Source organism: Schistocerca gregaria, chromosome 10 (assembly GCF_023897955.1).
Source record: "Schistocerca gregaria isolate iqSchGreg1 chromosome 10, iqSchGreg1.2, whole genome shotgun sequence".
Taxonomy (NCBI): domain Eukaryota; kingdom Metazoa; phylum Arthropoda; class Insecta; order Orthoptera; family Acrididae; genus Schistocerca; species Schistocerca gregaria.
The window spans coordinates 190,424,042-190,444,607 of NC_064929.1; the positions used below are offsets into that span (position 1 = coordinate 190,424,042).

A 20,566-nucleotide genomic window follows, 5' to 3' on the forward strand; every position below is an offset into this window, starting at 1 on the left:
TTTACTAATCCATACGTACATTAATTACAATTCGAAATATAGTTCATTTCTCTACAAATGATCAGATTTCCACAGCTGCTGTTTTCCCCATACTGTCATCAACTATCCAGTAAAGTTTCCCATGCCTATCTATTTCAGAACTAAGATCCTACAACTTGTTGGACAGCAGCCTTAAATAAATTCAATAAACCTTTAATGAAAATGGCAACTTTAAGGTTAGTCTTTAATTTTAATCCATTCAGAACCGTACCAGAAGAAAAAAATTAAAAATCACATAATGCAAATGGGTGCAAAATGTTAGAGACTTCTTATGAAAAGTATTCTCGAGTTTTTTCTGGTCCAAGGTTTAGCAGAACAACCACACAATAATTGCAGGTAAGGCAGGTAGATTTAAAAAAGAAAACCACCTCACACAATCAAAACTTTAATATTGATTTGCAAATATGGGATCCATACCAGATAGAATTCATGGAGGAAATAGAAGCTCCAATGAAGAATAGCATTTTTTGTTATAGTTTTGTTCAGTAAGTGTAAAAGCATAACAGATGCTTAGCTAAGCTCAGTGTCTGACACTGTAAGAAAGGACATTAAAAGTTCTAAGAGGTTGCATCCCTAGAAGAGCCAATCAGTTTATTGCTTCCTCCAAAACATATCTTGCAAAAGACCAAAATGGTGGAAGAGAGAGAGGCTAGTGCTTGTACAGATGCTTACTAACAATCTTTCTCCCCACAAACCATTTGAATCTAGAACGGGAAAGAGTGGAAGCAACAGCGGTAGTCAAGTACCCTCCACTGCACACCCTAAGGTAGCTTGCAAAGTATGGACACAGAAAAATCTACAATTTGTCTGATCATTTACAAATGCTTGGCAAGCAAAAGCTGTTTTAGCTGTTTTGTGTAGTAAACCGCAGCCTAAACTTCATCTGTACAGAACCCATTAGAAGCAACTACCTAACAATAATGACTTTCCTGTTTTTAACAAAGTGAAAGACACTAAAATGTGAGTTTTCAACAGATGTCACATCCTCCCCCAACTGACAACACCACATGCTATGTTACCAACCTTGCTATCAACGAGCAGCCGTGCACACGAGTTCATCTGGCCCAGTGATATGGCAATGTACCCAAACATGATAATGTAGCTGACAAAGATGGTGACGACATCTGAATGAGACCCACGCTCCAGCTCGTCTTCTATGGACCGCTCAGAGGTAAAAGCAACATCCATAAACTCTGGCTTTGATGTGGCTGTCCAGTTCTGCATGAAAGCAATGAAGCGACGCTCCCAGTCCAGTGCGGGTCCCAGCAGGGTCTTGTTGTGGTGGTTCCGGACCAGGAAGGTCAGGATCGCTGCTGTGGCGCGCTCGTAGTTCAGCGAGCTACTCTCCCCCGTCCGGGCGCCGAAGCCACCGAACACTATTCCCGGTTCTATGGGGCCTCCGTAGGGGGCCAAGCACTGATCTGGGTCGTACGGGTTCTGCGTGCACATCTTTATGTGATCCATATAGTTCACTTCGAAGCCCTCTATGTCCTCGTCGACTTCTTCAAACTTCTCCTCGTCATCTTGGAAGTACCTAAAAAATTATGAACAGGCATTAGCTACAGCAATACAAAAGGACTTAAAAATTGGTTTTAATGACAACCTAGTTTTGCCACGTTGACAAATACATCCATTCAAAGAGAGAAACCAAAGTTTACCTTTCCTACTGAACAATAAAATTAGACGAAGACTTCTAGGAAAATAGTATGTAATGTACTGAGTATTTTAGTTTCATTTTTATTCATTTATTTTTGTACACAAGATAAAAGACCAAAGCATAATTCAATAAGTAGTGTAAATGTTACACTGTGGACCTCCCTTGCATTGTTTGTGGTGTATGTATGATATGTACATAATATGCGTCAAAATACTTATTGGAGACTTGTCCGTGTACTTTGCAATTTAAGTTTTTATGTTTGGAAATGTGCTAAATATGGCAAAGCATGTTTGAATAAGGTGTGGACAAACACTAGGCTAGCCAACAGATCAATCTGTTACAATAAACCTTATTTGGCTTTAGTTTTGTTGGCATCACCAACCAAATCATCACCTTCTGACCTAACCTAGACCTCAAGCTCTGCTACCAATCTGTTTGTCACCACAAATAAGATTTCTGGGAAGGGGAGAAAAAGAGTCACACATTAACTGTGAGTTTAAATGTATGTAGGTTGTAGTAGTCATGTAAAGATGAAGAGTTTATAATCAAGCTGTCCATAGAATGTCCCTAACAGCTGGCAACTGTTACCAGTGCTACTATGCAGCTGTTGGTTGTTACACTGTGTTCATTGCCTGACTACGAACGTCACACCCAAAACTTGTACAGCCACTGCAATTCTGTACTACTTAAGTGTACAAGGACACTAATAACCTTGGGAGACTGGAACATACTATCTTCATAATTAAAAAGAAAATGTCTGAATGTACATCCAGATAAAGTAAAGATTACAATGTTTCAGTATTGCAATACATATTTGAATGCATGTGTCACAATAACTATTGTCACCCCTGCTGCTATCTTCTAATCTCTTCCAAGATGTGCCACCTGTGTGGGAAAATACTGTTGCGAGTTTTGGGTGCAATACAACCCGAAATCTCACGCATTAAAATTTCCATGTTATTTTATTTAAAAACTATGTTCAATTGAACAACACAGACAGACAGACAGACAGACAGAAGTCACCCTAATTTTCAGAGCTGCAGCTACTCTCCTCATGACTTTCTACAAAGGTGGCAGAGGACTGGCTCTTTAAGGTAGTGTCTCTGCCTACTTTCAACTGGATTGAAGAGTTCATATAAGTTTGAAATTAACACAACATTTTACACTGCTCTGCTAACACAAACTGAATCAGTAACTCACGATCCATGACAAATGGTTTGCAGCTACTAAGTATAGCACCATGCACGACATCAATTTGTCGGGTAACAATGGGGGCACCATCAGCGTGGCAATGTTTACAAATTTCAGAGCTCTGACTGGCACTAGTGTCCCTCCACACACTGCATTTCATGTGTGTGTTCTGTCAGGTACATGCTTTCAGTGGTCTATCTGAAGAATGAGTCAGACCAGCATCGAGAGCTGCATCCGATCAGTCTTCAAACTGCAGATAACGTCACATACGAGATAAGATCAAAAAGACATGGGAATTTTTTAATTTCACAGGATTAATACAGCCAGTTTTCAATTTTTTTAAATCTTGTTGGTAAAAATGTTCCTGATATATGTATGCATTTTCAGTTGTTTTGACAATTTAGTTTATTGCTGTCATTCAAATAGGCTATATGTGTTTTTGAGTGCCCATCGAATTTTTATTTATGAGAAAGATATATAAATAATTTGCATTAAATTTTGCTTTAAAAGTGAAACAGTACAGCAACGCATGCATAATGCTGACTAGCTTCTGGCAAGTCTACTCAATACAACAGTTTTTCAAAGAAGGGTCACGACAACTTTGAAGGCAACCACCTTGATGCTCTAGCACATTAGTTACTGATGACAGTGTGGGAGAAGTGAAAAACTGTTCTTGCAAGTCAATGAATCACCATCGAGAGGTTCTGATGTCGGCACAGCCTTTGGCTCAAGTCCCCCATCCATTCCCTCCCCCCCCCCCCCCCCCCCCCACGTTTTGGACGTGAAACATGTAGCAGCAAAGTTTGTTCCGAAATTGTTGAATTTCGACCAGGAATTGCTGACTCAATTCAACAATGATCCAAAACTTGTAAAGAAAGTTATAACATGTGACGTAACATGGGTATGACATCAAGCCAGAGGCCCAACAGTCTCAATCGAATGGAACTGCCTGAATGGCCAAGACTGAAAAAGTTTGAGAAGTTCAATCACATTTGAAAGTTGTTCTCACACTCTTCTTTGATTACAATGGGATAGTACATCACGATTTCCTGCCTTATGGCTATACAGTCAATAAGGAATACTACCTGGTACTTATGCACTGTTTGCGTAAAGCACTCTGAAGAAAATGACCAGAACTGTTGCAAAACCAACTACAGAAACTGCATCACGATAATGCTCCTGCTCACAGCTCAATGCCTATTCATGATTTTTTGGTAAACAAAAATGCTGTGTTACCTCAGCTACTGTAATTGTTTGACATCTCCCCCTGCAACTTCTTTCTATTTCCGAGCTGAGAAACATGAAAGAACGCCATTTTGCCACCACAGGTGACATAAAAATACAACTGTCGAAGGTGTGGAATACCACAATAAAAAGTGAGTTCCAGAAGTGCTTCGAAGATCGGGAAAAGCACTGGCATAAGTTCATTATATCTGAGTGGGATTACTTTGAAGGTGACAAAGTAATAGTTGAATAAAGAACGTTCTTTACGAAAATCAAAAATTTCTGTTACTCTGTTCTGGTATGCCAGAGAAGCAGAATGGACATAAATGGTGCACTTTCAGTCCAGGCACTCACCCCCAGACACTCTGCACGATGCACTGCGATGTGTGGGTGGCCGGCTTCCCTGCCTCTGTCAGGGGGGCATAGCAGATCTTCTCCAGGCCCTGTCCCTCATCCTGACCTAGTTGAGTTATCTGCTGCTGCAGTTGGCGCAGTGCCAATAGGAACTCCCGGTGGAATATCGGCCCAAACTCAATGGGGCCGTTCGAAGTGTTGTGCACGATGCTGGGCAGGCCCGTCGCATGCACAATGATCTGCTCGGTCCGGTAGAATGGTTCGAATGCCGCATCATAGAACTCCCTCTCTACACGGGAGCGACTCGTTGGGGACGCCCACAACTCCACTGGATCTGTTGTAACCTAAACAAATGAAAAAAAGAGAAATTAGTTTCAAAACTAAGGTTTTTAGTTCTGACAACCCAAAATTAATAACATACTAGCAAAAGAAAAAACTTCAGAATGCAGAATTTACACTATAGGAAGAGTAGACCCAAAACTGAACATTGTTCTTCTGTCTTTGATGCCACAAGATTGGATTAATAGACACTGAAATGTTTGGTGATCTGTCAAATGCTTTTTATTGTGGAAATCACAGAATTATTCTAGATAAGCTGAAGTATTGTCGGACAAGAAATAAATGGTTTGATTCATATTTAACGGAAAGTCAGCTGGAGGTTTAAATAAACTCTACACATAATGCGCAAAAGCCAATTGGGTCACGTGGGGTTCACTCTGGGGTCCCTTATTGTTCTTAATATATACACTACTGGCCATTAAGATTGCTACACCTAGACAAAATGCAGATAATGCACGGGTATTCATTGGACAAATATATTATACTAGAACTGACATGTGATTACATTTTCACGCAATTTGGGTGCGTAGATCCTGAGAAATCAGTACCCAGAACAACCACCTCTGACCGTAATAACAGCCTTGATACGCCTGGGCATTGAGTCAAACAGAGCTTGGGTGGCGTGTACAGGTACAGCTGCCCATGCAGCTTCAACACAATACCACAGTTCATCAAGAACAGTGACTGGAGTATTGTGACAAGCCAGTTGCTCGGCCACCATTGGCGAAGACTTTTTCAGTTGGTGAGAGATAGGGAGAATGTGCTGGTCAGGGCAGCAGTCTAACATTTTCTGTATTCAGAAAGGCCTGTAGAGGACCTGCAACGTGCGGTCGTGCATTATCCTGCTGAAATGTAGGGTTTCGTAGGGATCGAATGAATGGTAGCGCCATGGGTAGTAACACATCTGAAATATAACATCAACTGTTCACAGTGCCGTCAATGCGAACAAGAGGTGACCGAGACGTGTAACCAATGGCACTGCATACCATCACGCTGGGTGATACGCCAGTATGGTGATGACGAATACACGCTTCGAATGTGCATTCACTGTGATGTCGTCAAACATGGATGTGACCATCATGATGCTGTAAACAGAACCTGGATTCATCCGAAAAATGACTTGCCATTCGTGCACCCAGGTTCATCATTGAGCACACCATCGCAGGCTCTCCTGTCTGTGATGCAGCGTCAAGGGTAACCACAACCATGGTCTCCGAGTTGATAGTCCATGCTGCTGCCAACGTCATCGAACTGTTCGTGCAGATGGTTGTTCTCTCGAAAACATCCCCATCTGTTGACTGAGGGATCGAGACGTGGCTGCACGATCCGTTACAGCCATTAGGATAAGATGCCTGTCATCTCGACTGCTAGTGATACGAGGTCGTTGGGATCCAGCACGGCGTTCCGTATACCCTCCTGAATCCACCGATTCCATATTCTACTAACAGTCATTGGATCTCAACCAATGCGAGCAGCAATGTTGCGATACGATAAACCACAATCGTGATAGGCTACAATCTGTTCTTTACCAAAGTTGGAAACATGATGGTATGCATTTCTCCTCCTTACATGGGGCATCACAATGTTTCACCAGGCAACGCCAGTCAACTGCTGTTTGTGTATTAGAAATTGGTTGGAAACTTTCCTCATGTCAGCACGATGTAGGTGCCGCCACCGGCGCCGACCTTGTGTGAATGCTCTGAAAAGCTAATCATTTGCATATCACAGCATCTTCTTCCTGTCGGTTAAATTTCGCGTCTGTAGCACGTCATCTCCGTGGTGTAGCAATTTTAATGGACAGTAGTGTATTAATGACTTACCACTATGTTCACGAAGATGAAAAGCTAGTTCCTTTTTCTAATAATACAAGTATAGTAATCACACTCAACAAACAAGAATTAGCTGAGGAAATTTTAATGTCTCTTAGAAAATCATTAAATTGTTATCTGCAAATGGACTGATTAAATTTTGATAAAGGACAGTATTTACATTATAAAGGGCATAACACCATTTTTTTAAAACAAGACTCTGAAAACTAGTCTTTAGCTAAGGCAGAATATTGAAAATTGTTGGGTGTTTGCATTGATTAGATATTGAATTGGAAGAAACATAATGATGATCTTCTGAAATGTGAGTTCAGCTACCTGCACTATTAGGGTTATTACAAATGTTGGTGGTAAACATATTAGTAAATTAGCTTACTATGCCTATTTTCATTCACTGTTCTCATGTGGCATAATATTTTGGGGTAATTCGTCGTTAAGGGATAATTATTCATTGCACAAAAACTTATAATCATAGTAATGGCTGGAGCCCACTCGAGATCATCTTGCTGATTTTATTTAAGGAACTCTAAATATTCACGGTAACTTCAGAATATACTCACTTCTGAAATTTGTTGTTAATAACCTACCCAACAGGTAATTTTTAGATACGAATTACTAATTTTATAATTATATTAAAAAACTGAATTATGTCACGTGAAGACATCTTTTGTTAAACTGTCACATTCCACATCACTACAAAGTGACAATCCTACAAAGGTGCACGACAGACTTCAGTGGCACACAGTGCAAAAGAGGTGTTCTGCATTAGAGTGTGGCTTACTGTTGAAATTCTCAGATCGAAAGCTGGTTGCTTAATGTAGTTGGTTGGTTTGTTTGTTTAAAGAGGGGGGTGGGATCAAACGGCTGGTTCACTGGTCCCTTGTTCCTATTAAAACAATTCCACAAGGGTGAGAATAAAACATAAATGAGAGAAAGGGAAAACCACAAGAACGACAGAAGGGCAACAAACACTACAATGGACAAAATAAGACTAGAAAACCACTGAGAGATGCAAGAAACAGATAGAAGGGATGAAAACGAGAACAGATGATCATGGCTGGCTGACCATGAGAATAAAAAGGGTGAGCCGCCACTCTACAACACATTAAAACCTCGAGCCTAAAAGCTCTAGGGTGGTGGACACAGAGGGACAAAGGATATGCGCTAAAACTTAGATAAATAATAAAACCTACTCTCACGTATAAAACATAAAACTAAATCAGCCAATGAGACGACGTCAGCTAAAATTAATGGTAACAAGTCCGGTTACCGAAGTTTATGTTGCAGGGCAGCCAAAGTAGGATAGTGCAACAGAATATGGGCCACTGTCAACCGGGCACTGCACTGACACTGAGGTGGGTCTTCACAGCGCAGGAGATAGCCTCAGGTCACCCAAGCATGGCCAATGTGGAGCTGGCAGAGAACCACAGAGTCCCTGCAAGAGGCCTGCATTGAGGACTACCACACATTTGTAGTCTCTGTAATGACACACAGTTTGTTGTGCGTACTGAGGTTACACCATTCCATCGACCAGAGCCAAAAAACCTTGCGGCGCAAGAACGAATGCAGGTCAGTTACAGGAATGTCTATCTCTAGAAATGTTTTCTGTGTAGCCAGTCTATCAGCATGATAATTGCCTGGGATTCTGAAACGTCCTGGTGTCGAGACAAACACGACTGAACGACTGGACCATTCCAGGGAATAGATGAGTTCCACCAAAGGATGGCGAGGGTAGCAATGGTCGTTAGTTTGTAGGCTGTTCAAGGAGTCACTACAGAGAGTAAACAGCTCATCAGGGCATGAACGGATGTCCTCAAGAGCACGAGATATGGCCACCATCTATGCAGTGAAAACACTGCAGCCATCTGGCAAGGAGTGGTGTTCAATATGTCCTCTGTGAACATAAGCGAAGCCAATGTGATCATCAGCCATCGAGCTGTCGGTGTAAACCACTTCAGAGTCCTGGGACATGTCAGGTATTGAGAGGAAGTGACAGCAGAGAGCCAAGACGTTATCTGCGTCCTTAGGGCCATGCAAAAGGTACGAAGCTTCGGCCTAGGTCTACAGCATGGAGGTGTACGTGAATGGACCTCGAGTAGAGGTGGTAAAGGGAAGGACTAGTTCAGACAGAAGGGATCCAACACGAATGGCAATTTTAAGCCCTGACCTGGGCCACCAACGCAGGAGGAACTGCGGTGGTTGGGAAAAGGAGACTGTAATTTGGATGCTCAGGAAGCTACAAATGTGTACAATGTTACTGGTGAGCAGTTGTGCATACCTGATCTATAATGGAATGACTCTAGCCCCCACTAGTATGCTGGTCACTGGACTCATCCTAAAAGCTCCTGTCCCTAGTCAAACTCCGCAGTGGTGCACTGGGTCTAGTAACTACCATGCTAAGGGCACTGCTGAACCATAAACCATACTCCCATAGTGAAGGCGGTATTGAACAAGGGTTCTGTGTAGCTGCCTCACTGTAGAGTGATCTGCAGCCTAGTTGGTGTTGCTCAGGCACAGAAGGGCACTGAAGTGGATGGCTCCCTGTAGGCATTGCTCAACAACACCAGTACTGGAGGAGCAATAGGAAATGCAAACGTCATCTGCTTACAGAGGAGGTGATACAGACAGCCCTACAGCTGCTCCTGCTACAGTGTTAATGGCCACTAGAAAGAGAGACACACTGCTCAATATGGAGCCTTGGGGGACTCCATTCTCCTGGATATGGGAGGGCTGCTATGGGAGGCACCAGCTTGGACATAAAAATCTGGAGCAGACTCTGGAGACCCCTCTCATATAAAAGGGCAAGGATATGATGTCACCAGGGCATGTCATAAGCTTTCCTTAAATTGAAAAAGATTGCAACCAGGTGTTGGCGTCTGGAAAAGGCTGTACAGATAAACTCCAGGGACACGAGATTATCAGTGGTAGAGCGACCCTGGCAGAAAGTGCCCTGGCATGGAGCCAGTAGGCCCTGTGACTCCAGGAGCCAACACAACCACCAACTTACCATATGCACTAACAGCCTACGAAGAATGCTGGTGAGGCTGATGGGCCAGTAGCTATCCACATCAAGTATGTTTTTACCAGGTTTGAGCACTGGAATGATGGTACTCTCCTGCCACTGCAAACGGGAATACACCATCACACCAGATCTGGTTGAAGATAATGAGATGTCACTGGTAGTCCGACGAGAGATGTTTAATCATGTGACTGTGGATCCGATCTGGACCAGGATCTGTGTTGGGGCAATGTGCAAGGGCACTGAGGATCTCCCACTCAGTCAATGGAGCATTATAGGGTTCACTGTGACGTGCAGTGAACGAGAGTAGTTCCCTTCCATCCACTATTTGAGGGTGGGAAAGATTGTGAGGTAATTCTCTGATGCAGAGGCTCGAGCACAGAGTTCAGCAAAGTTGATGGCAATTGCATTTGTGTTGGTAGACAACGCTCCATTGATATTAAGTCCAGGGACACCTGTCGGGGTCTGGTATCCAGACATCTGATCTTCGTCCAGACTGTCTTTCAGAGCTCTGCCCAACTCTTCACGTAGTATCACGTAGTATCTCCCATTTCATCTTCATCTACATCCTCTTCCATTTCCATAATATTGTCCTCAAGAACATCACCCCTGTATAGACCCTCTATATACTACTTCCACCTTTCTGCTTTCCCTTCGTTGCTTAGAACTGGGTTTCCACCTGAGCTCTTGATATCCATACAAGTGGTTCTCTTTTCTACAAAGGTCTCTAATTTTCTTGTAGGCAGTATCTATTTTACCCCTAGTGAGATCCTTACATTTGTCCTCTAGCCATCCCTGCTTAGCCATTCTGTACTTCCTGTCGATCTCGTTTTTGAGACGTTTATATTCCTTTTTGCCTGCTTCACTTACTGCATTTTTATATTTTCTCCTTTCATCAATTAAATTCAGTATCTCTTCTGTTACCCAAGGATGTCTACTAGCTCTCGTCTTTTTACCAACTTGATCCTCTGCTGTCACTATCTTAACAAAATAATAGTTACACGGACCAGAGTTCGTAAAAACGGATCGAGACTTCAATCACAGTTCTCAGAGTGAGCTGCTTTGTCAAGAGAATCATTAGTCTCTGAAATCTGACACTAAAATTGCCATAGAAAAATTTCAAGTGCAATGTTGTCACCCATTAGAGCATCTTAATGTACAAGGCCTCATTAGTTGAATATATAACTCTCCAACACTTTGCATATTGAGGTCCGTAGAAACCATGGTGGTACCTTATTACTGAAAGACCACTTTTTCCTGTATCAAGGAAATATTTCCCAGCCCTTGCAGGACCTAACTGGGTAATAGGTAGTTTATACAGAAAATATTTAATTTTCTTTAGAGTAACACCTGCTACACTATCTTTTCTGTCAAATTGCAGCTTGCAGACAGCTCTAAATTTTTATTACTAAATAATTTTCCTTTTGAATACAATATAGAAAGTTCTGGCAGAATGTAAACAACTCAAGGATAAAGGTACCAACCACTGAATAGTGGAGGAACTGAGTTGTCAACTCAACACCTCTGCTATGGTATTCATTGTGACCCTTACTCCTGAATTATTTACTTTTGATTTCTCTGATTGTATTTATTTCTTTTCATGACTTTAATAAAGTTTAGGGCAAAAACTAATGATACCTTTGGGCTCCTGTTACTGCAGATAATGTCCATCAGAAATACTCGTCACAGTATCCACTATGAATACACATTCTGCATCAAACCATTAAGTCGAGAACCATACAAATTGTTAAGAATTTTCATTAACTTCCAGACTTCCACTATGAACAATAAAAGGCACTGTTCAATATCTTTCCCATATAAAACCTTTTTTGCCTTTGTCATCTATAGGCCATTCATTTTTAGAATATAGCATTTTAGAGGCAATTACTTACAAATTTATGAATAACTTTCAGTAGGATGCATCAATAGTTCAGATGTGCTGTTTGGCTTTAAAAAAAAATATTTATTTTCTTGTTGAACTGGGTTCACACAACTGCAGTCTCTTCTTTCTTAGCTGTTTACTATTTTTCTAAAATTTCATCTTCTTTCCAAGTCTTTTTCTTTCTTCCATCCATGTCATTTCCATACCAACCTTCCCATTCCAGCCTTAAACTGATTCTAAATTTAATTGTTCCATCAATATCAAAGTGGAAACACTTCAGAATGTTCTGCAAAATTATATTAATTTTGTTAAAAATGTGCTTTTGGGTTATCATGTCATTTTGTGGTGACAACTGAATGACACAAACATACAACTCTTGGAAAGAGGCGCTTGTCTAAAATTGCATGTAAGCACTGTGGGATTGAGACATCATGTTACAAAAGAACAACTCAACCTTTGCCGATCATCTTAAGAGTGCACCATTCATACGATGTAGAATATGAAGTTTTGGATTCTGTTAAAAGTAGAAAGATGATCCTCCAGGCAATCAAACTTAACATTGAACAATAGCTTAGAACTGAATTAAATTACTAAACTCAATTTCCTTCACCCCTCAATCCCAATTAATTTTTAGTTACAAAATACTACATTAAAATTCTAAATTTATTTTTTAGCAGTTGATAAATGAATTTCCATATACAATCTTAAATTAAGTTTTCTTTTTTAACAAATATAAATTTCTGCGGGATTTTAACAATATTATGGAAAGGATAGTTGCTACTCACTACAGCAGTGATGCTGAGTCGCAGATAGGCACAATAAAAAGACTGACAAATCTTTCAGCCAGTAAGGCCTCTGTCAAAAATAGATAACACGACTGCAGTGTGGCCTCAGTTGCTAGAGACCAAAGAGAGAGCGCTAGCTTTTGTTGGTAAGTAATTTTGTTTTGGTTTTATTCTACAGTAACTGTGATGTTTTGTTTGTTATATAGTTATGGTATTTCTATTGTGTTTTAACTGATCTAGTGAATATGGGGGTGTATGTGTTTTGAAGTAGTTAGGGTTTTGGTTTCAGTGGTGCCTTGACTTATGTAGGTGTATGAAATTTTTAGTTGTTATTGTATCTGTGGTTTACCGGTAGATATTTAGAGCTGCTTTGAGCAAATGTCCAATTGCACTTTTTTTAGTTTTAGGTATTTGCTTTTTTTTTTTTTTTTTACTGAGTACTTCATATGTGCTATATAGGTCAAGGGGAATCTCCAATTCCACTCTTCATAGTTTGGGATGTTCATCCAATTCCACTCTTCATAGTTTGGGATGTTCATCCAATTCCACTCTTCATAGTTTGGGATGTTCATTTTTTGGTATCAAGGCCTTAATTTGAGCTATACTGGTCAAACAGAATGTCCGATTCCACTTTTCGGAATTCCAGATGTTGGTTTTTTTATATCATGGCTTTGTTTGAACTTTTAAGTGTTACAGGATTTAGGTTAGCATCTCACTTTTGTAGAGCAGAAATGGAGAAAGGAGGAGTTGCCAAATTCATCAGTTTTTGTCACATTTAAGAACATGGATATTCATAAATTTTGCGAAGAACAGCATATGGAAGCACGTGGAACAGAAGTAGAAATTCACAAAAAATCCTTTCTAATATTAAGTGTATATCAAGGACTAGCAGGTAACTTTAATCTGTTCATAAACCACCTTGAAGCTGTACTGGCCCATTTAACAACCAAAAACAAAGAAATAGTGATTACTGGTGACTTCAATGTAGTTCCCTTAAAGACTCTCCCAATAAGAACTTATTTGAGTTAGTAACACTATCATTCAACTTGATTCCCACTGTAAAGATCCAACTAGTGTAGCCAATTGCTCACGAACAGCCACTGATATCTTTATAGAAAAGTTCAATGAACAAATGTATATTACAAAACCAATAGTCAATGACCTCTCAGACCCTGACATGCAGTTCCTTCTGTTAAATGTTAATATTGAATGTGATATAAAATATGTTAAATCTGAACTCAAGAGGGTAATCAATAAGCCAAAAATTAATTTGAGGAAATTTCTCAGAGACCTTCACAGAAGTGACGTTTACAGTGCTCATGGCAAGAATGAAAAATACACTTGTCGATAAAGTGGTTATCTTATTTGAACACTGTTTTCCCCAAAACTAACCAAGGTTAGAGCAAAGTCCACAAAGCAGCAATGGATTACTAAAGGAATAGAAGTATCTAGTAAAACAGAATGAAAACAGTTCTGATGTTGATGCTATAGCACATTACAAGAAATACTGCAAAATATTAAAGACTGTAACACGGACATCCCAGCAAATATATTACAAGGAAAAGATAGTCATGTCAGATAACAAAATAAAGACAATATGTGATATAGGGAAGGGGGAAGCCACCATATGTTGCAACTGCAGCTGCTATACGCCACCACACTGAATCGATAAGGTTCTGAATACATTCCTGAGGGATTTCCCTCCACGCAGATTGTATCTAAGCCCACAAATCCACGACACCAGTTACTAGAGGACTGTGACGCACTGGGTGCCAACCACCCATATCCCAGACATGTTCGGTGGGCGACATGTCTGGCAAACATGCAGGCCAGGGAAGCAATGGTACCCATTGCTCTTTGAAGAAGGCTTGTATATTTCTCACAATATGTGGCCAGGCACTGTCCCGTTGAAATGTGGCCTGTGGAACTGCCTGAAGCAGGGGAGTACCTCAGGATCCACAACCACAGTTAGGTACCTGTCGCTGTTCAAAGTGTCCACAATATGTACGAGGCGATATCAGTTATTGTAACCAATGGCACCCCAAACCATCACACCTGGTGTTTGCCATGCTGCACGATAAAGCAGCCCTCCATGTTGCGCTCACCACAGTACTGCTGGATATCTATGCAGCCATCACTGTAGGACACAAAGCGGGACTCATCTGAAAAGATTACATGTTGCCACTCAGCACCTCAGAGACTGTATTCATGTGTCCATACCAGTCGGAGGAGCTTGTGGTTTCTGGACAATGGAAGCCAATGAAATGGCATGCGTGCAGCGAGTCCAACCTGCAGCAGATGGCGATGAACCATTGATGCAGACAAGTTCACACATGTTGCAGTGCTCTAGCGACAAGCCAACGATGACGCTGTGTGGTCATGCGCAGAATTGTCCAATTCCCGCTCGTCACTACATACGACCTTCCTCTACCCACTGCTTCCACACATGCACTAATGTCATAGCAGTATGCCCTGTGTGACCCGAAATGTCACGGTATGACAATCCCGTTTCCCAAAGACTGATCATTTTGTTTCGTTCGAACTCTCTCACATGCTGATATAGCGCCCTTTGATGTTAACGAGGCTTACTGGTACTCACTGTATTGTTTCCGCATTGTGTGGCAGCTCTGCACCGACTACACTAGGCGTAACACCGAACCTGTCAGGCCGACACGTGTACATCATCGCGCTGCAAAATGTACCACTTACTGCTTACACACCCGTCGCCACTTCCGCCAAGTGTGGCGCTATTCGGGTAATACATTCTCATTGTTGCACTTTTCACAAATGGCCGCCTAGCATCAACAGTAAATGATACATTGGTGACAGATGTGTATAGTGTCGCAGAACTTTGTAACAAACATTTATAACTGTTACTGAAAAGATGGAGCTGTCACATTCTGTAGATGCTGCCATGGGATACCTCAGACCAGACATTTCAAGTAACTTCCATAAAATGAGTTTGGCCCTCACTACCCCAGCAGAAGTAACGTCCATCAAAATACTTCAAAATCATAAACATCTACTGGGTATGATGAAATATCAACAAAGTTAACTAAAGAATGTGATTCTGAGTTAAGTAACATATTAAGCTATCTGTGTAACCAGTGGAATATTTCCTGAATGGCTAAAAATGCTGAAGTTAAGCCACTGTTTAAGAAGTGAGAGAAAGAAATAGTGGCAAATTTCAGTCCAATTTCACTTCTGCCAGCATTCTCAAAAATTTTAGAAAAGGTAATGTACAATCGGCTTTATAAGTATCTTATCACAAATAACATACTGTCAAAGTAGCAGTTCAGATTTCTAAAGGGTCCTGATATTGAGAAGGCTATCTACACGTACAGTGAAAATGTATATAGTTCATTAGAGACAAATTGCAGGCAACTGGTATATTTTGCAATCTGTCAAAGGCATTTGACTGTAAAGCACAATTTCCTTTTAAGTAAATTAGAATATTATGGTGTAATAGGAATGCTGCAAAATAGTTAAAATCTTATATCTCTGACAGAAAACAAAGGGTGTTATTAGGAAAGAGACATGTATTAAGCTATCAGGCATCATCCAACTGGGAACTAATTACATGTGGGGTCCCACAAGGTTCCATCTTGGGGCACTTTTTCTTGTGTATATCAATGACCTTTTATCAGCACCATTATCAGTTTCTTTTGTTTGCCGATGATACAAACATTGCAATAAATAGCAAATCAAGTGTAGTCTTAGAAAGATCGGCTAATACAATATTTGTATACATTAACCACTGGTTCCCAGCCAATTCTTAGTCACTAAAATTTGAAAAAAACACACTCCAAGCAGTTCAGAACTTAGAAGGGGTGCCCCTCGAGTATATGCCCAACATATGATGACAAGCAGATAGAAGAAGTGGACAGTGTTAAATTCTCGATATTACACCTTGATGATAAATTCCACTGGTAAGAGCACACCACAGGACTGCTGAAGCGTCTAAACAAATCTCTATTTGCAATGCAAGTTCTGTCAGACGAAGTGGACATAAAAATGAAAAAGCTGGCATACTAACTTTCTCTCCATTATGTCATATGGAATTATTTTTTTGGGGCAATTCACCAAGCCAAGCTAAAGTATTCTGGGCTAAAAAACATGCAGTAACATATGTGGTGTGAACTCAAGAATATCCTGCAGAGGCCTGTTTAGCAAACTAGGTATACTAACTACTGCTTTCCAATACATTTATTCCTTACTGAAATTTGTCATTAAAAATATATAACTTTTTCAGACCAACAGCTCAGTTCATGCAATCATACTAGAAATAAGAATAATCTTCACAAGGATTTAAAGTCACTTACTCTTGTACAAAACTGTGTGCATTATTCAGGAACTTGCCAGCAGCCATAAAAAGTTTAACAACCAATGAAATTCAGGTTAAGAGGAGCCTAAAGGATTCATTGGTGGCCAACGCCTCTTACTCCATTGATGACTTTCTCAGTAGAGCCAAATGATTTTATAGCACACTCCAACTTCTGCACCATTGCAATGTAGTAATGTGTTCTTGGTAAATAAGTACTGTAGTAGTTTTATTATATGTTTATTACCTTATAAAGAACGTTTTTTTATATTTTAAATCGGAGCATTAATGTGATCTTAGTAAATGAGTGTTGTAAAATGATCCTCTCATAATGTTCACTAAAATAATAACAACAATAACTGAATCCTTCCACTTGGACCTGTGGAAGGTACATCAGCTTATTTGTTTTAGTTCTAAATATTTTTATGTATTTTTTTTTGACATTTTCTACATATTGGACCACCTCCCCACTATGGATCAATTACAATGAAAGTAAATCTATGTATGTCGAGTGAAGTGTACGGTTCCTGTGTTTTGTAGCTGTAGCATGTTGACGCAAGTTGAGACTTCTAGTATAATATTTGTTTGGGATGTGGTGTTTTGTATTGTTATATATTTAGATTATCTCTACCCTAAACCCCTTCTTTGCCGTGGTTGTCCCATCATTTTTATTTTATTATTGTAGTGAGACATTCTTGTGTTGTTTTTATGTTTTCTCACATTTGTTGGCATGTGTACGTAGTGATGAAATTGTTGCCATTTTATATATGCTGGATGTAGTCATTTTCGCCATACTGATGATTTCATGGGTCAGAGCAAATAGGTGGAATCCGACACTTCCATAATGCCCTAAGATTACTAGCACTATAGAGCCAACCCTTTAATTTTTGACAAGAAATCACAAGCAGCATTATGGTTTATAAAACAAAGCATATGGCAAAAGGCTCCTTATTTCCTACACAACAAATTTTATACAAATTATCAACTTTATATTTTTAACAGTTTGTTGAAAGAAAAACACAGTAAGTGAAACCACTACATTTCAAATCTTGTCCTCTCACCATATTTTTTAAGTTCAATACAGAATGCAAGTCCAAATAATGAAACTGGTCCCACAAAGTAACCAGACTCTAGAACTGAACTAAAATGTATAGGCCTATTCTGGCATTTTCTCTTGGGCAAATGTTCACTTCCAGTCAGATTCCAAACAAACCACACTGTTATTTTCTTGCACCCAGTACAACCTTCAATGTTTAAATGTATTGTTCTGCTGCTCGTAATTAGGAAAAAAAGTTATGTTTCTGTGTGGGCTCTAGTGAAGTTACAGGAGGCAGTTATCAGATGCAGCGTAAGCTTGCCTTGTACTAATAGATCTAGTGTGCTTCAGATATCAGCTGTACCCCATTATGTATATAACGTTGTGTTACTTAAAAAACTTAAGTCTACAAAAAAATAAGGGCAACTGTTAATTTCACATAAATATTTGTAATTAAATGAGGAGTTCAAAATTATTGATTGTATCTTAAACACAAAGGAAGACTAAATAGGGCCTACACAAGTATGTTGTATATAAAGATTTTTCTGCATTAAATATGATGCACTCTGAAAAACTCACCTTCATATACTTAATGCCATGTCCTAGTCCAACCAGCACACACAGTCCAAGGAACAGCACGAGCCAAGGTTTTGTAGCACAGTACACGCCCAGATGTCTGAATAAATCCTCCAGTAACCTGTCCATTGCTGCTCCCACCTTCTCCACATACGAGGCATTTTCTGGTCCCACTTGCCTGGGCACGACAGCTCCCTCTGCACTTGCCACACTGGACCGCTTTGAGCGCAAGGGGCTGTCCTCCTCATCGGCACCAAGAGCTATACGAGACTGGTCCAAGCCCGCCAGTCGCTGACCGACAGGGTCTGCACCCTCTCCCATCATCAGGCTGGCAATGTTACTGCGATTTCTTGCACTGCAGCAGTACAACCCCAAAAGGAATACTGCCACACCAATACAGAAAACTATGGACATAGTCACTGCCATTCCGTCATTCCCCAACAGAGTAAAGGGTTCTACTGCTGGCTTCTCTGGGGGTGGAGCTGGACAGCTAGCTTCGCAGTCCACACAGCTACATGGCGGCACTCCTGGTGCGGCACTCGCATTGCACGGGATCAAGGGAGGATCCATGGCTTCATACCCCACTGGCACATTATTTGAGATGTAATTCATCTGTAGGGGAACAAAGGGATTTCCTTCAGCATCACCCATGAAGTGGAACCACTTCTGTGCAGAACATCGACTGGACCCCCATTCACCACACATTAGATCAAAAGCGAGCTGCCCAGTGGCAGGTACAGAGACACCACGACATGAATTGTAAGTACCAGAAAGATACTTCTCAGTCACATACACATTTATGCCATTCACATACTCAGTCCCGTTATGTAAAGCTCCCAGATCAGCAACTTCAACAAACCTGCTCTGCTCTGGAGAACATGTGAATTCACAAATGTGTCTGATTAGGTTGGTCATACAAGACGGGCACCTCTGAAGGAAGTTTGCAGCCAGCGTTATACCAGTGTCCATGTTCTTCAGTTGGGCGGTATCACAGCAGGTATCCATTGTTTTGAAATGCGGGCACCATTTCTGTAACAGTTTCTGACCTTCGGGATCCAGCAATTTCGCAGCCCCATCGTACGGGCAGTTCTTGAATCTACCATCTTCACCAATTCCGCAAACACCGTACCACACGCAATGGTGATCCGAAGACAGGGCCACAGAGAGAATCTGCGCGACTACTACACAAAACAACGTCCACTTCGTTGACTTCTCAGCCATTTTTTAGACCTACGCGAATTAAAGTCTATGTCTGACCTTCCGTCAAGCGCACCTAATCATGTCCTACTTGTACTTTCCCTGCAGTTTAGTCAGTATATTCACGGAAAATACTTTCACTCCTAACCACACAGACATTCACCCACGAGCAAACTTGTGAAAATAACAAACGATCACAACGAAAGATCAGTTTACCGCTTCTGCTATGTTCGACAACTGCACTATGTTCAGTGGACTACGCCTCATACCCTTCCAGACTCTCGAACGACACTGTGACGTTAAATTGCTCTCGTCTCAAACCAATGCAATTCAACCTTCAGAAGGAACAGACGAGTAACGTCATGCGATGGCTGGGCGTGTTCTGTAGCTTGCTAGCGCTGCCTTCTGGTGGCATTCGTATGAACTGAGACTGGCGTTGACGTTAGTGTCTCTGGAACAGATCGAAAACGTAATATGTAATTCTCAAAGATATGTTGTACAGCAAAATAAACTTAACTGTCAGTATTTTCAAACAATTTCTACCTAGAATTTAAAACAATACTCACGTAATGTAGTGTTATCTGTGTGATCTTGCCGATATAAGCGATGTTTCTAAGACGCAACGGGGAACGTGGCAGTATAGAATTGCTCTTTTACGTATAAGCTGATATTCAGTGTTTTTGCTCATTATTACAGATTGCACAGAATAATCATTTTCATCTCTGCTCGCCCATATAACCTGGAAAATTTTTCACTTTTTAAGGAGATCAAAGTAAAGAAACAACTAATTTTGATGGAGAATTTGTTTTGTGTCACAATTATTGTTACATTGTCATGGAAATATGTTTTCTCAGTTTTCCTCAGGAAGTGCACATGCATTTCTGAGATATTAGTATTGGTATTTTGTAAAGTTGCCTCAACTGCGAATAAAACAAAAAACAAAGGGGTATTTACTGAAGTAAGCAGTACTGTTTGAATAGTTGCCCACGTTCGTAGATAAAACAAATTTAGATTAACAACATATGCAACTTCATATCTTTTGAACTATGGTTGAACAGTACCCTAGTTTTATTTAACAAAACTAAAATCTGGTATTTCAGAGGTTTGCGGTACACATTAA

At 40.6% G+C, this 20,566-nt stretch overlaps 1 protein-coding gene across 2 annotated transcripts in view; it reads right to left on the reverse strand.

The window, feature by feature from the left end:
- The window catches only part of LOC126293654 (NPC intracellular cholesterol transporter 1-like), a 59,458-nt gene extending 39,131 nt beyond the window's left edge, over window positions 1-20,327 (reverse strand). Inside the window, exons 1-4 of one of the 2 annotated variants that reach the window (XM_049986938.1) lie at window positions 20,013-20,327; window positions 18,253-19,897; window positions 4,466-4,809; window positions 1,063-1,573 (exon numbers count right to left, since the gene is read on the reverse strand). In XM_049986938.1, the coding sequence (XP_049842895.1) occupies window positions 1,063-1,573; window positions 4,466-4,809; window positions 18,253-19,470 (2,073 nt within the window). In that variant the 5' untranslated portion in view covers window positions 19,471-19,897; window positions 20,013-20,327. The remainder of the gene's footprint in view (window positions 1-1,062; window positions 1,574-4,465; window positions 4,810-18,252; window positions 19,898-20,012) is intronic. The other variant, XM_049986937.1, reaches the window with a different exon arrangement.
- Between the last annotated feature and the right edge of the window lie 239 nt (window positions 20,328-20,566).